We start from the raw sequence: 15,720 nt of genomic DNA on the forward strand, positions 1-15,720 counted from the left end.
AAGTTAGGTTTCTAAAAGGGTTTTTGTCAGGCCAAGACGGCCTGGATTCAAACACTGTTCAGATCTGTTGGTGTGTTTATAATATACAGACAGGAGGCCCATGTCTTAACATTAGACACATAGCTAATGCAGGATGAGAAATGACCACCAGCCGAACAGTGGTAAATGTTTGTCTGTCTGGTAAGTTGGTCTACTCTACAGGTAACCAACTATCATTTGGGGTCCTGTTCTAAACATCTAGCTGGCTGGTAAACTAGTGAAAGTTGTTGGTGAATTTTGTGATTTACCAGACACTGACCTGTGGACAAAAGGTTTCCAACCCTGATATAAAGAGAAAGGCAATGAGATACAAGCCAACTGCCAATCCATTGCAATGCAATGAAGAAATGAGGGGAATTTAGTTTACATAGTGGTTAGAAATGTAACTGAAAGGTCACAGGTTCAATTCCCACAACAGCCAATGAGCGAGAGCGAGATCTATCAGCTGACACATCGGTAGGAGCTAAACCCAGTCCAGCCACTGTTGAGTTTAGCCCTGATGCGTTCGTCCTGTCCTGTGTGGAGGGAGCGTGACGCCAAGCTGCCAGTTTAACGAACCTTGCTTATGGCAAACCTGCGTATCTGGTAGAAACTTTATGAGTCGTCAGGGTCTTCTGCTAAATTCAGCATACAGGTGATCTACCAACAGTTTATTTCAATACAGTGTCCAGTTTTAGAATTGGTTCCTCTACCGTCATCACAGCGTGTTTTGGTGGAAGTGGATGGCAGGAGTAACAGGCAAACCAGTTCTAAAAGTTGACATTTTAGTGGTCTTAAAGAGGTCTTAAATTATATTCTACCATGTTTGTATGTTTGCCGACGAGCAAGGCAGCGCTGAATGGAGTTTGGCATTTCGTTCTCTCCATACCAGAGAGAACAGAACACATCAGAGCTTTGTTGAGCTTTGTCTAAAGACTCTATGGTGAGTGCATGTGTATATGGAGAGAAGTGGTGTGTGTATATACTGTATGTATATATACAGTGTTTGTTACTGATGACTGGAGACTGAATGGAGGATTCGTGGGTTCAAACCCTTGTGATGAGAAAGGAACTAGACTAAGACTACTACTGAACCTGTGGCTCAGTGTGAAACCACTGCACCGCCCCACAGCGCCACCTAGCAGAAAAACATACCGACTGACTCCGTGCCATACCAGTGTTTGGTAGCAGCATGTATGGAAATTTGAAAAGCTTCTAAAGGTTGGATTCTTTTACGACTACAACTACATTTTTTGTGTAATTTCTACTGCGGAAATGAATTGAATGGTTTGACTGTTTAGAGAAGCAGATGAATGTGTAAAAGCTACACAGAAAACAACTGACTCAATTGTAGAGCTGGGCAATTAATTGAAGAAAAAAATGAAATCGCAATATAAACTTCTGCAATTTCCAAATCGCTTTAGAGAGGGGCGTCCAAAATGGATTTCTGAAAAAAGTGTTTTAGTGTCTTTGGTCCATGAATCAAGTACAATATTGGTGAAAACCTTTCATCATAATGAATCTCGGTAAATCCTGCAAAAATCACTTTTCTTTCTACAATTTTAAAGTTCTAAAAAAATGTATAACAAGAAAAAGTTTAAACAAGTTTAAATCGCAATTGCAATATTCTGTCAAATAATCGCAATTACATTTTTTTTTTTCAATATCTCTCAGCGCATAATGGAGATGGGTATTGAAAACAGTCATTTTAAAGCTAAATCCAACTTTACAAGTCGCAACAGAAGCAACACACAGACCAACAGACAGAGATGCAAACACACTGCAGCTCCTGTTCAGCCCACACACACACACACACACACACACTCACTACTCTCCACAGCCACAAAGCACCAACACACACACCGCCTGAGCTCAGGTTGTCTGGTTTCTCCTCTTCCCTCTTTCTGACCTGCTTTGTTTGGATGCAAATGTGAGCAGCGTGAAGCGTGTCAGAGCTGCCCCCCCCACCCCCACACACACAATGGAGCTGTTGTGAATAAACATCCGTAGGGAAATGCTCCTCCAACATGGCTGACGTTTACTGTTCCTGTCCCGCTGACACTCTGCAACACGATGTCATTTTTAAGTTTTTACCCAGCAGCTCTTGGGTCAGCCTGTGTAGCTTCAGACCGCTGCGGCGTTAAGTTGCTGAAAGAATTATCAATCAAGTTATCGTTCGAGACTTTCAAACCGTTCACGGTGGAGTCGATATGAAACGTCGAGTCGTTAAACCCGGCGGTAACTCGATTCCTTCTGTCGAGACCTGAAGGGACTCGAGCAGCTGCAGCTCTGGACGCCGCGCCGGTCCGAGGCTGATTCAGAGTTCAGCGTGGAAGCGTCTCCGCAGCTCCAAACTGTCGCTGAGCGCAGAGCGACGCAGGACTTCTGCTCCTCACCGCCGCCTCGTGTTTCCGGGTTCTACGCAGAACTAGAAACGCTCGCCACGCCGGAGACGCTTCCATACAGAAGTCTAAATCAGCCTTCACTGCTGCTGGATGTGTGAGTGGAGCCGAGACTCGCTGCAGGACTTCAGACGGGTTAAAGCCTCGATTCGGCACCGTGACAGATTCTCCAGATCGGAGCGAGTCGGTTGTGTGAGGGTTCAGATCCGGTCAGACAGGCGCCGGTGTTTCAATCATGTTTCATCTTTTACGACTCAAATCTGGACGAGTGTCGACGTCCGCCTGTTGAGCCGGTCGACGAGTTAAATCTGAACAGAGAGCGGCAGCAGCCAATGAGAGCCGAGCAACAGAAGGAGAAAATACAGGAAGTGTGGAAAATCAGAAGCTCCACCACCATGTTGGTTTTGGTTTTGTGTCACTTGGTGTTTGAGTCAGATTGGAGGGTCGTGAACCTGATGCTGCATTCAAGTCAGAGTCAGAAGTGGGAAAGTCCTAGTTAGTAGGTTAATGATCTCCGTACGGAATAAACAGGACAGAAACATGGACACCTGCGAAATTTAATTTACCGAATATAAAGTCTGTTCCCCATGCAGCGCCAACCATATTTGGCAGCATCAGCTAGTGAGCATAGAGTAATAGCAACTGTAACTGCAACTTGACATTGTAAATCTGTGTGGTAAATGCTTAAACATTTAAATTTGAAGTCATGTGATGCTGAAAATCAAACTGAAGTGTATTGTGTTTTAAACATGTTGCTGCCATGTTGACAGAAATCTGCCATGTCAAACATCTCAGAAACATCTCAGAAACGCTGGGATAGAGAAAACGTTCCCACTTGTATTCTGACCTGAAGGGCCGAAGACAGAATTTCTGACTTTCTGACGCGTCTTGAACGCAGCATCAGAACTCCTGCAGCGTGTTTCCCAAATCCAACTGGAACAAATCTGCAAAACGGAGACAGGAGGTGTGTGATGTTCAGCCGAGGAGTTTGTCTCCAGCCTTAAGGTGGAAATGTGACCGGGTCGTTCTGTTTTAAGGTGGAAATGTGACCGGGTCGTTCTGTTTTAAGGTGGAAATGTGACCGGGTTGTTCTATCTACTGTACTGTTCTGAGTTGTTCTAAGAAAGGAGAACGTATGCATTTGTTTTTGCAAATATGTTGTGTATTTTATTTTTAATATTGCTAAAGGCTAGCTTGGGGCTGGTTTCATATTTTCTTCCAAATCCATTATCTGCCAACCTGTTGAACCTGCAGCTTCCAGCGGAGCGACCTGGGCTTTCTGTTTCCACTTGTGAACGGGGTTTTTGTGTAAATGTCTATAAATATATTTTTTGTATGTATGCCTTTCCTAATGTTCTGGAGAAGATAGATGTTATTTTTATATATTGCAGCGGATTTTTTGTAAGTATTTTATACTTTTGATATGGTTCTCTGTAAAACAAGAGTATTATGTAAATATAGTTCTTTAGAAACTGGTCTGGTGTCTGCTCTCTGCCTCTGTGTGTGTGTGTGTGTGTGTGTGTGGGAACCAAGCAGAGTTGATGAAGTTTTACAGCAGTGTGTTAACCGACGCTGAGCTGGAAAAAGATCAAAAACAAATTAATTTCCAGGTCTAAAAATTTCATAAATACTTCTGGAAAATCCTGCTGTCCTAATGCAGCCGCCTGCAGGTTTTCTGTAGTTTTTCGACTCGGTTGATTTTAAATATTACTTGTGAAGCACAGTCTTCATCAAGTGTTCTGTAGCCCAGTTGACAGTCACACAGCGGGTCTGCAGGTCCCTGAAAAAGTCTTAAATGATCTAGACTTGAGGCTTTCAAAAGTATTAAAACGTCTTGAATACACAAATTAGAGGTATTAATGTTTTTTTCGCCATTTAATTCCAGGTGTATTTTCTACTCAAGTTTCATTTTATTGCAGATTCTTTACATTCAGTCAGGCGGAGATGGAAATTAAGACTGAAAATAATCAGATAAAAGCCACAAACTGTGTCAGTTCACTAAAATATGAATGGGAGCAGTGATGTTGTCTCATGTTCCTGACGCTTCCTGTTGGTCTCACTCAGAGACCTTTAGAGGGGCAGGTGCTCAAAGTTAAAAATGGGCACATGGAACAAGATTTTAAAACACCATACACCAACATAACTTACAGCATAAATGGTACTAAAAACAATATATCTGTAGTGATACATTTCTACCACATTTTAATCACTTCATAGTATGTTGAGTATCACCAGTGTGACACAAAGCAAAAGGGGCCCATGTTTACCTGATGAGGTACATTGTACAGTTGCTGTGTGTTGGCTGTGGCTCAGTGTCTTCCTTTCTCTCCTTGCTGTGTCTCCATCTCCTCATCTAACAAGGCACAATTTGCTATTGCAGCATTAATCTATTCTTTTATTAACCATAATTAACAACTCTTGCACCTAATCAATAATAAACCCACCCTAAGTAATGATAGAAAACGTTAAAGAACTAATATATTGCAATATAGTGTTTATTGTTGTTGTCTATAATTGAATACCTTTGCAATAGGGGCGTAACGATTCACCGATACAAATCGGAAACCGGTTTTAACGTTAAAGATGCGACTACATCGATACGCAGACCCCTGGATCGATCTAAATGTACCATGAACCGGTCGATGGCCCGATTCTAAAGTTACGAATCGGTTGACTTGCTGCTAATTCTGCACAGCATCTCCACTCTTGTAAAAGGTAAAAAGTCACTTTACCTCTAACCCTAACCCAAAGGTCGACGCGAGACTCTCGCGTCGACGTTGGGTAACGTTAGCGTAGCGTTGCTTGCCAGGTAAAAACAAGAACAACATGTCCGACAACGCCGACATGGTTTACAGTGCACCATCAAATCTAAAATCTAAAGTTTGGAAGACATTTGGATTTTATAAGAAGGAAGGAAAATTGGACAAAAGTCTGGCCATTTGTAAGGTCTGTAGAACAGCGATTAAGTACAGCGGTAGCACGACAAATCTTCCCACTCACCTGGTGAGACAGCATGGTAGTACAGCTAGCACAAGCAAGAACACACAAGACAAAGACACGGATATTAAACACTTTTTCCAGCCACAACTCGGCGAGGTCTAAGGTAATCACGGCATCTATAGCCCGTTTTATTGCTAAGGACTTAAGACCTTACAGTGTAGTTGAGAGTGATGGCTTTCGTGACATGGTAAACACGTTAGAGCCGAGGTACAAGATACCAAGTAGACGGACTCAATGATTGCCCCCCTCAAAGCAAAACTTCAAAAGCACTTTGAGGCATCCGATGAAGACACAGCACTCATTACTGAGATGAAGAAGGCGTTTAACAATGACTTTGAGAAACGGTACACACACCTCCATGACCTCCTTAACACGGCATCCGCTGTAGACCCTCGCTTCAAAACTTTGCCATTCCTGAGTGACCATGAGCTGAGAGGATATTCACAAGTATGTGAGCTGAAGCTGCAGCCCTGCATAACAAGGTAACCCCCCAACAAACACACTCTCTCATTCACTCAACACAACATCAATTATTACAGTGCACTCCAACAGTTGCTAACAGTCTGCTTTTGAACGTATTGCTATCACTAGCTGTCTTCTGTGACTGCTGGTACTGCACACTGTTTACTGTCTGTCTACTGACAGTATACACTGCGTTTAACCATACTGCACACTGTTTACTAGTTAATCCAACTTTTGAGTTTGTTATCAATTGTAAACATTTGTCTGATTGTTAATCATAGCTGTGATTTTATACATTGATTATTACTAGGAAGCAGAGGATACAGACAGGGACATCCAGTTCAGAGAGGTCCAATGCAGACAGATCCAGCTCAGAGAGACCCTGCTCTGACCCCTGCTCTGACCCCTGGAGATCCAGACAACAGCATAGTTAGTCCCCAGATCCAGCATGAGCCAAAAGGTGTGTTTTTTATACACTGTGAGGTATAAGCAGATTAAGATTTATACATAATAGTAAGGTCAGGTGAAAGAAAAGCTCTCAAGAGTCATGGCAAACAAAACCAGTAATATACAGTAATTGTTTTGTGTTTCAGATGATGACCCTCCTCGCAAAAATCCACATGAAACTGGTGGAACATTTTCTCAATGTCGCACATCAGTGCAACAGGGTGCTGTCGAAAGCGGATGAGAACTCCGCTCAAGTTGTTCAACATGTCGGGCCCAGAGAGGAGGTGGTCATTCAGGCTGGTTCCTTTGTATCTGGCCGAGCAATCGAACACTATGCAAAGTTTCTCCGGCTTCTTCGCGTGATAAACGCAATGATGGGGAATGTACCATCTCTCACCTTCACTCCCACCGTCTTCGATCTGCTCTGCATCTCCCCTTTCGATGACCTCTTCCATGAACTCGACATAATGCTCCTTATACCTTTCGTCCCGTTGCAATTTCCTTTTGAGGTGATTGAGGGGTATCATGGCTGAGTCTTTGTTGTCAGACAAGCTGGGTCTGTTTTTGAAGGGCAGAGGCATTTCGTAATGGCCATGTATATTTTTCCGTATGCCCTCATCTAGCTTGTTGAGGAATGTGATGTCATCTTGTGACACTGTTTTGCTGTCAGATTCTAGAATGCGGATAACATCGGCAGGAGTTGCCGGAGGCAGCTCTTTAATGGCGATTCTGTGACACAGACGACTTGTGCTCAGCAAATCATGGCTTTGTGATGAGCGCCCCACAATACTCCAACCTAAATCCATCCGTACAGCATAGGGTTCCTCATCTCCTCCTAGAATGACTTGCCTTGGTGCCATTGCTCTGGAGCAGTTGTAGCCAATGAGAAGACCTACTTCACAGTCATTCAGTGGTTGGATTTCATCTACTATTTCTGCGAGAGGACTCCATTGTTTAGCCGTCTCAAAAGTAGGAATGTGAGCTCGGTTTGCTGGCATGCAGTCCTTCGTGTAGGCCACCGGAAGATCGACTTGAATGGCAGAACTGTATCCCCTTACACGAAGGCCAGAAACTCTCTCACTTGTGAGGACTGTGTCAGCATTAAGACCGTCGCTCACTTCTTGGTCGATGAATGTAGTATCGCTTTGAGTGTCGAGTAGAGCGTAGACAAGTTTTTCAGCAGTTGGGTTATTTTTGGATCACACCCACATTGGTATCACCATCAATGTGTTGGATGAGCCTTCGCCTGCTACACTGAGTGACGTTGCAGCAGCACCTTGATTTGTCCCCGTTTCTGATGAAGACCTTTCCTTTCCATAGTTGTCATGGAGGGCTGTAGGATGCTTTCTCTTGCAGGTGTCACAGAAGTGACGATGACGACAGTCTTTCGTGCTGTGGCCAGGTTTTAGGCATCCGTAGCAGAGTTTCTTCTCCTTTACGTAGTTCCGTCGCTCGACCAACAACATCTCTGTGAACTTGGAACACGCATGAAGCTGGTGTCTATTATCTTGACAAAGAATACATGGAGTCTTAACTTTTCTCTGGTCTGACCTTTGGTTCTCATTGTCGGTAACTGTTGGAGTGGTGAGAACACTGGCCTTGTTTCTCTTCGTGTCTCGGTCATTTCTCTTCTCAGTGCTAGGGTCTGATGAACGAAAGGCATGAAGAGACGTAATCGGATTGCAGGCAATCTCAGCTTCAGTTGACGTGAATCTAGCAAAGTCCTTGAAACTTGGGAATTCTTGCTTCTCGTTCAGGCTTTGTGTGACTTGTCGGTTCCAGCGTGAAGCTGCCCAGTCTGGTAGTTTATGAACGAGCTTCTGATTCTCCTCACAGTCATTTAATATGTCGAGACCCTTGACATGAGGCATGGCATCTTGACAGGCATTCAGAAAATCTGAGAAGTGTCTGAGTCCCTCAGCATCCTTAGGTTGAATCCTTGGCCAACTGGAGAGCTTCTCTCTGAATGGCGAATGGCTGGCCAAAGCGACGATTCAGCTTGTTCCAGGCGTCTTGGTAGGCTTCATTGTCATTTCGGTAGAAGGTGCCCTCTAGAGCCTAGCGTGCTGGGCCACCAACACATTTCTTCAGATAGTAGAGTTTTTCAGCTGGAGTGATTGCCCTTTGGTCAATGAGCGAGGTAAACGCTGCTTTCCATTCAATGAATCGTATTGGATCACCATTGAAGACAAATGGCTCTGGAGCAGGGAGCCTATTTAAGGCTATGCTGTCTTGAAAGACCTGAGCGAGAGAGGAAATGTCTGTATGAGAAGGTGTTGCATCATGGGATAGAGGGACGGCAGTAACAGGCACGTTCTTTGCTTCCTGGTTCCTTTCATTGTTAATGTAATCAGCAGCTTCGCGTTACGTCTCCTTATCACAGACCTTCAGCTTGGCTTGAGCTGCCCGCACTTCTTTCTTTGCCTGCAATCGCTCCAACTCACGCTTTTGTGCCTCTAGAGCTTTCCGTTGTTGTTCCTCTAACTCTCGTATCGATTCCCTTTGTCTTTCTTCCTCTAGCATCATCTCATAATTTGCTTCCTTCACTGCTAGTTCGGCTGCTGCATCCGCACGCTTGGCTGCCATCGACGAGGTCATGGAGTAGTGGTCGGACTTGCTGTGACTTATCAAGGAAGCAGCGGATCCATAGACAGACTTTGCATAGTCACGGTGGCGCAGTTCATGAAGACGGCGTCTTTCCTGTTCCTCATTAAACTCACCTTCATCATCTATAGCTCTGTCGTAAGCAATGCTGATGATTTCTGTGGTCACTGATTCACACGTATCGACTCGTCTTCTTATGTCAGTGGAAGGTGTGGCGAGATCTCGAATTTCACAATACATGTTCATTATGTCTTCCTTACCTTTCTTAAGTTCTTCAATAAGAGGCCAGAGCTGACTCTCTGGCACGTATGTCTTCAGTTGATCTCTTGCTTTGCGTATGTGGAGCTTCCATTGCTCGTACATGGATAGCAGCCTTTTCTCCCTTTCCTTGGCCTCTTCACCTTGGAGCGCACGCATCTTCTCCGTAGGATTCCGTGCGCGTTCGGAGCGTCGGGGACCTTCAGGTGGGTCATCATCTTTCTGACGTTTACCTTGGAGATCTGTCAGACTTTGTTGTTTCACTTCAGTAGTTTCCTTCAGACGTAGTCTCTCAGACGCATCTACCGCTGTGTGGAGCTCACTCCGCAGATCTTGAACTTCATGCTGGAAACCAGCCATCTGCCCCTCCAACTCTCTCACGCTAGCTGACTCTGACATTATCAGCTACGTTTTCTAAATTCTTAAGTTAGAAGAAGCAGATATGATCAAACCCTTGCAATGAACAGCATAAACATAGCATATCAGCACATCAGTACAAAATAACTAGCACAGATGCATTAACGTACAGACACTCATATAACTGTAAATGTCAATGTAAATACCACAATAAACACAATTCTCAAAGTGCTTGAAATGCAAAGTCCAAAAAATGAAAAAATGTCCTTAATTATAAAGAGTCCATTTATAGCATGTCAATTTAACAACAGTTTATTTCTTTTGCTGTGGTTGAGCAGGTGAGTATTAAATGTTCACTGGTTAAGTCCAAGAAGCTGTTCATCCGTTGCTCACTTTATTGGCAATACCATAGACTGTATAATAACAGGGTAATACTCCCAGTTCTGCATCAATGTCAGTGAATATGACTGTACTTGACCATATTAGACCCATAATATTAAAAAAGGGCACTAATAAAATAAAAGCTTGGGGAAGTGGTTACCTTATTAATAGACCGTCCTAAGAGTCATTTACAGACCAGCAGTGTAAAACTATATAAAAACAAATGGGTATTGGTCAATAAAGAAAGGCACAAAAATAACATGAAACAAACAGAAACATGAGGCAGGAGGAAAGAAAGAAAGTCAGATATTACAATCAGTTGGAACAGGTGAGTTTGAGCCTCAGGTGTGTTAGGGGGCGGGGCTTCCAGAGGTGGGAGGGGCTTCCAGAGGGGTGGGGTGAGGGGGGGGGGGGGTGTGACTGACCAGATTAATGACTACTGTGAGCTGAGCTGCTGTCTGTGCCTCCTCCTCCTGCAGCCTGTGGGACGGGTCTGTCCCTGTCCTCCTCTCCTCTCCTCTCCTCTCCTCTCCTCTCCTCTCCTCTCCTCTCCTCCTCGGAGCGGAGATGCTGCAGGACGTGGTCGGCATGGCGGCCGTGTCGGTGCTGGCCGTGCTGGAGCAAGGTAGGAGGAATCATGGGAAATATCCCAGGGGAGGTGACAGAAAGGCTGCAGTGAGTTACTGAACTAATGGATAACTAATGGATGATTTAGTTATCCGTTAGTTGGTAATAACAGATTCACTGTGTGAGGGTCTTGGTGTATCAGCTGATGTGGTTTTATTTCAGTGTTTTGCTCTGAGTCTTTCCTCCCCAGACTCAGGTATTGAAACCAGGAAGCTGCTGGGTTTCTTGACTTTGTAATTGGTGCGTGTGTGTGTGTGTGTGTGTGTGTGTGTGTGTGTGTGGATGAAGTGCTATAGATGCATACAGAGCAGTTATATGCAAATTTGTGTAGAATATGTTTATGAGCTGCGTGTTGATATGGAGTCACACTGGATGAATATGAAAATGTTCAGTGTGTATCTGTGTGTGTGTGTGTGCGTGTGTGTGTGTGTGTGTGTGTGTGTGTTCTCCAGCCTATTTCTCCTTCCAGGTGATCTATGCCAGGAGGAAATACTCTGTGTCTCCGCCCTCCACCGCCGGACCGCCCGAGTTCCAGAGGATCTACCGTGCCCAGTCAGTGTGTGTGTGTGTGTGTGTGTGTGTGTGTGTGTTGGTCCTTAAAACGTCTGAAAAATATATAATATATATAATATCAGAACAGTCAGGTAGAGAGGAGCGAACTGGACAGAAAACATGAAGCCAAACTTTCTGTTTTCTCCTTATTTCAGTGTTTTCATCGACACTGATCCTGTGAAGTTTGGATTTTAAAAACAGTGAAAAACAAGTAAATGTTAACAAGTCGAATTCCAAACAGCATGTATTGTGTAAACTCCTTTAACTCCTTTAACTTTGGATTTGACATGTGCTTTAATATCATTATTATTAGTGGCAGTAGTAGTAGTTTCAGTAACAGCAGTAGCAGCAATCAATCAGCCAGACTTTATTTTTAGCACTTTTCATACAAACAAATGTGACACAAAGTGCTTCACAGACTGAAACCTGATAAGACACAAAACTAAGGAAACTTCACAGATGAGAACTTGGTAGGACACAGTGAAGGAAACACCAGAGACAAGATTAAAACAAATAAAACAAGATATGGGTAAAAACATAAAAAATAACTAAATAAATACATTTAAAAAAAATAAAATGTTCTGATTAAGATGTAAAAGGTAAGTCTTGAGTTTGCTTTTAAAAATGTCAGCACCCTCTGCAGCCTCAGGTCTTCTGGAGGCGGTTCCAGAGTTGAGGACCACAGAAACTAAAAGATGCCTCACCGTGGGTTTTTGTTTTGACTTTCAGAATGATTCAAACGCCGCCGCCGGAGGACCTGAGGGTTCTGATTGGTTCATAAGCTCAGAGAAGGTCTGATAGACAGCTGGGTGCAAGGCCACTAAGAGCTTTAAAAACCAGTAAAAGGATCTTAAAATCCATCCTGAAACTAACAGGCAGCCAATGCAGAGGCTTTGAAACTGGTGTAGTGTGCTGCTCTCCTCCTGGTCCTGGTCCTGGTCCTGGTCCTGGTCCTGGTCCTGGTCCTGGTCCTGGTCCACACACGAGCAGCTGAGTTTTGTATTAATTGTAACTGACCAATTTTGTTTTTTGGGCAGACCATGAGGAGAGCAGTGCAGTCCATCCTGGAGGTGATGAAAGTGTTAAAGGAATAGTTCACCCAGAAATTAAAATTCAGTCATTATCTACTCATTCTCATGCCAGTACAAACTTGGGTGAGTGTTTTTTCTTCATGCAACGTACCTGAGTTCTCCAGGCTCGCTGCTGGAGGAGCTTCTTCCAGTGAACGGGGAGCCGGACGTTCTGCTTCAAAAAGGGCAACAAATGTCCATAAAATGACTCCATAAAGCTCGTGTATAATCAAAGTCTTCTGACGGCTGATGATTGCTCTATGAGTCGAAAAAAACGTAATTTGATCCATTATTTCATGAAAATCCAAGTCGATCGGCATTGCATTTACTTCCGCATTACAAAACCGCACGAGATGGAGGTCGCGAGATGGAGGTCGCGAGATGGAGGTCGCAAGATGGAGGTCGCGAGATGGAGGTCGCGAGATGGAGGTCGCAAGATGGAGGTCGCAAGATGGAGGTCGCGAGATGGAGGTCGTGCACTGTCCCACACACAAACCTAGCGTGGCCACAGTGGCGTCGTGAGGTTTTGTCATAGAGCGATCGTCAGGCGTCAGAAGACTTATTTTATATTAGATTATTAGATTATTTAGATTATACTACACGAGCTTTATGGAGTCATTTTATGGACATTTGTTGCCCTTTTTGAAGCAGAACGTCCGGCTCCCCGTTCACTGGAAGAAGCTCCTCCAGCAGCGAGCTGGAGAACTCAGGTAAGCTGCATGAAGAAAAAACACTCACCTGAGTTTGTACCGGCATGAGAATGAGTAGATAATGACCGAATTTTAATTTCTGGGTGAACTATTCCTTTAATGTCTCTGTCAGCTTGAGAGAGAAACAGCTGAACTTTAGCAAAGTTCTTAAGATGATAAAATGCAGTCTTGGAAACAGTTGTAGTAGTGACAGTAGTAGTAGTGGTAATTGTAGTAGTAGTATCAAAAGGAATATATTAGTTGTATACTTTATTGATATTGTTATTACTGTAATTAATAATGCAATGTATTAAATGCCTGTTTTATATTGTATTCTGATGCTGTCTCCTGTGTTCAGGGCGAACTGTTCAGAGTATTTCCCGATCTTCATCACAGTTCTCTGGACCTCCGGACTCTTCTTCAGTCAAGGTGCTGACACACAAAACCGCTCAGCAGCTCACTGTTCATTAACATGGAATATTAAAATCACTGTAATGATTTCCAGGTAGTAATTAAATGTGTTTGTAGCATGTAGGAGTGACGTGCTGCACTGTTAATGAAGCTGTTTGTTCTCTATGTTCCGATTGTTGTGTTGTTGTGTTTGTTGTGTTGTTGTGTTTGTTGTGTTTGTTGTGTTGTTGTATTTGTTGTGTTGTTGTGTTTGTTGTGTTTGTTGTGTTTGTTGTGTTTGTTGTGTTGTTGTGTTTGTTGTGTTGTTGTGTTTGTTGTGTTGTTGTGTTGTTGTGTTTGTTGTGTTGTTGTGTTTGTTGTGTTGTTGTGTTTGTTGTGTTGTTGTGTTTGTTGTGTTGTTGTGTTTGTTGTGTTGTTGTGTTTGTTGTGTTGTTGTGTTTGTTGTGTTTGTTGTGTTTGTTGTGTTGTTGTGTTTGTTGTGTTGTTGTGTTTGTTGTGTTGTTTGCAGGTCTGTCCTCGCTCTGCGGTCTTCTCTATTTATACGGACGCTTCCTTTACTTCCGTGGATATTCCCAGTCAGCTCAGGGACGGTGAGGAGCTGTCTGTCTGTCTGTCTGTCTGTCTGTCTGTCTGTCTCTCTGTCTGTCTGTCTGTCTGTCTGTCTGTCTGTCTGTCTGTCTGTCTGTCTGTCTGTCTCTCTGTCTGTCTGTCTGTCTGTCTGTCTGTCTGTCTGTCTGTCTGTCTGTCTGTCTGTCTCTGTCTGTCTGTCTGTCTGTCTGTCTGTCTGTCTCTCTGTCTGTCTGTCTGTCTCTGTCTGTCTGTCTGTCTCTGTCTGTCTGTCTGTCTGTCTGTCTGTCTCTCTGTCTGTCTGTCTGCCTGTCTGTCTGTCTGAGCCTGCCGGCTAGTTAGCTAGCTAACAGTTTGTTCAGGTTAACTGAGCTGACTCTTCTCAAGCTACAACTCAGAGTGTTTTGGAGTAGAGACTAGGGCTAAAGACAAGACAGTTTACTGTGTCACAGTAACCAAATCCACCTTATCACACTATTCACTTTTACTGAGAACGTTACTGAATGGATCTACAGCCACACCACAACAAGCTGACTCAGCTGCTCTCTGCTTCATACAGATTTACACTTTATTAACTAACACACAGTTCTACAGATTTACACTTTATTAACTAACACACAGTTCTACAGTGTTGGTGGGAGCAGCTTAGTGATAAAACTGTAAAGGCTCTATAATATCAATTCAATCAATACACAAATTTATGTGTGACAGATGATTTTTTCCATTGTTAATTCTCTCTCTCTCTCTCTCTCTCTCTCTCCAGTCTCACTCCTCTGTATTTCAGTGCTCGGGTTCTCTGGGTTCTCCTCGGGTTCTCCTCCCTCGGCGTTCTCTCCTCCCTCTGTCGCTTCTACCTGGACCTGGACCTGGTCCAGCACCTCCTGTCTGTCCTGAGCCTGGAGGTCTGAGGAGGAGGAGGAGGAGGAGGAAGAGTCCAACAGAAGAGTCTGAATAAGAGACAAGATGTTTGGTAGCAGCTGAGAGTTTAGTTGTATATGTGATAAAAAAATATGAATATTACCTGAATTCAGTCAATCGTGATCATTCAGTCTCTAAAATCTGTTTTTTGTCACCTGCTGTCCTTCAGAAAGTTCCATCACTTGGTTTAAAAAGTTCCATCATTTAAAGAAAAGGTCTCTTCCCATTATAAATCTTCCCAGCAGGTGGCGATGTTGTTAAACCATCAGCTGCTTTGCTGCACTGACAGCTGGAAGTTTGGATGTGAAGATTTTAAATCCAGAGCTTCTGCAGTTTGAGTTTTAATTAATTCAATGTGATTTTTTTCTTCCATTTGATTCTGACAAATCAATATTCTGGTTTAGTTCAGTGTGACTTCAGTGTTTTTAATGTGACAAGAAGACGTTCAACTTTCATTTTGTTTTGTATTTGTATGTTTATTATGTCACTTTTATTTTTCATTCATAATTTGTATTCCTAATTTATTTTGTCAACAGGTGAGTTTCTGCCTCCTGACCTCTGACCTCTCTGACCGCTCTTTTTAAACTTTCACTTCCTCTGTGATTTATGAACTAAACAAAATGTAAAAACTGACATCTAAAGTAAAACAATAATAAACAAGCAGCTGCTTACCAAGAGGTTTCACTGAGAAAATAATTAGATGAAACTTGATTGATCTCGAGGGGAAACCGAGTCGCTGCAGCAGCAGATAGAAACAGGATCCAGCAAAAAAATAGAAAATAAATAAGAATAGAGCGAAAGAGGGAATTAAACATGAAGGAGCCAACATGTCAAGAAGACATTAAGTAAAACTATATAGATATAGACTGAAAAGTATGTAAACATGAATTACAGCATTATGACTAAAGAAAAATCTGAAATATTTGTAGTGTGAAATAAATGAAAAATAATTGATTG

The 15,720-nt window shown here is 43.2% G+C and overlaps 2 protein-coding genes across 2 annotated transcripts in view; one reads left to right on the plus strand and one right to left on the minus strand.

Moving 5' to 3' along the window:
- The first annotated feature begins 10,439 nt into the window (after positions 1-10,439).
- Positions 10,440-15,438, plus strand: ltc4s (leukotriene C4 synthase). The gene is made up of 5 exons (XM_071899584.2): positions 10,440-10,554; positions 11,009-11,108; positions 13,226-13,296; positions 13,787-13,868; positions 14,609-15,438. The coding sequence occupies exons 1-5, from the start codon at positions 10,497-10,499 to the stop codon at positions 14,751-14,753; spliced, it is 456 nt and encodes a 151-aa protein (XP_071755685.1). The 5' UTR covers positions 10,440-10,496; the 3' UTR covers positions 14,754-15,438.
- Positions 13,884-15,720, minus strand: part of cox18 (cytochrome c oxidase assembly factor COX18) — a 65,525-nt gene continuing 63,688 nt past the window's right edge. The window contains exon 7 of the mRNA XM_078289160.1: positions 13,884-14,038. The gene's annotated coding sequence lies outside the window, so the exon portion shown is untranslated. The remainder of the gene's footprint in view (positions 14,039-15,720) is intronic.

The sequence above is a fragment of the Centroberyx gerrardi genome, chromosome 16 (assembly GCF_048128805.1).
Source record: "Centroberyx gerrardi isolate f3 chromosome 16, fCenGer3.hap1.cur.20231027, whole genome shotgun sequence".
In the NCBI taxonomy this organism is placed as follows: domain Eukaryota; kingdom Metazoa; phylum Chordata; class Actinopteri; order Beryciformes; family Berycidae; genus Centroberyx; species Centroberyx gerrardi.

Excerpts from the sequence above, each read along its gene's own strand:
- ltc4s (XM_071899584.2), top strand. The coding sequence starts at position 10,497 with ATGCTGCAGGACGTGGTCGGCATGGCGGCCGTGTCGGTGCTGGCCGTG. Across the intron at positions 11,109-13,225 it reads CAGAGGATCTACCGTGCCCA|GGCGAACTGTTCAGAGTATT; the intron begins GTCAGTGTGTGT and ends TCCTGTGTTCAG. Across the intron at positions 13,869-14,608 it reads TCCCAGTCAGCTCAGGGACG|TCTCACTCCTCTGTATTTCA; the intron begins GTGAGGAGCTGT and ends CTCTCTCTCCAG.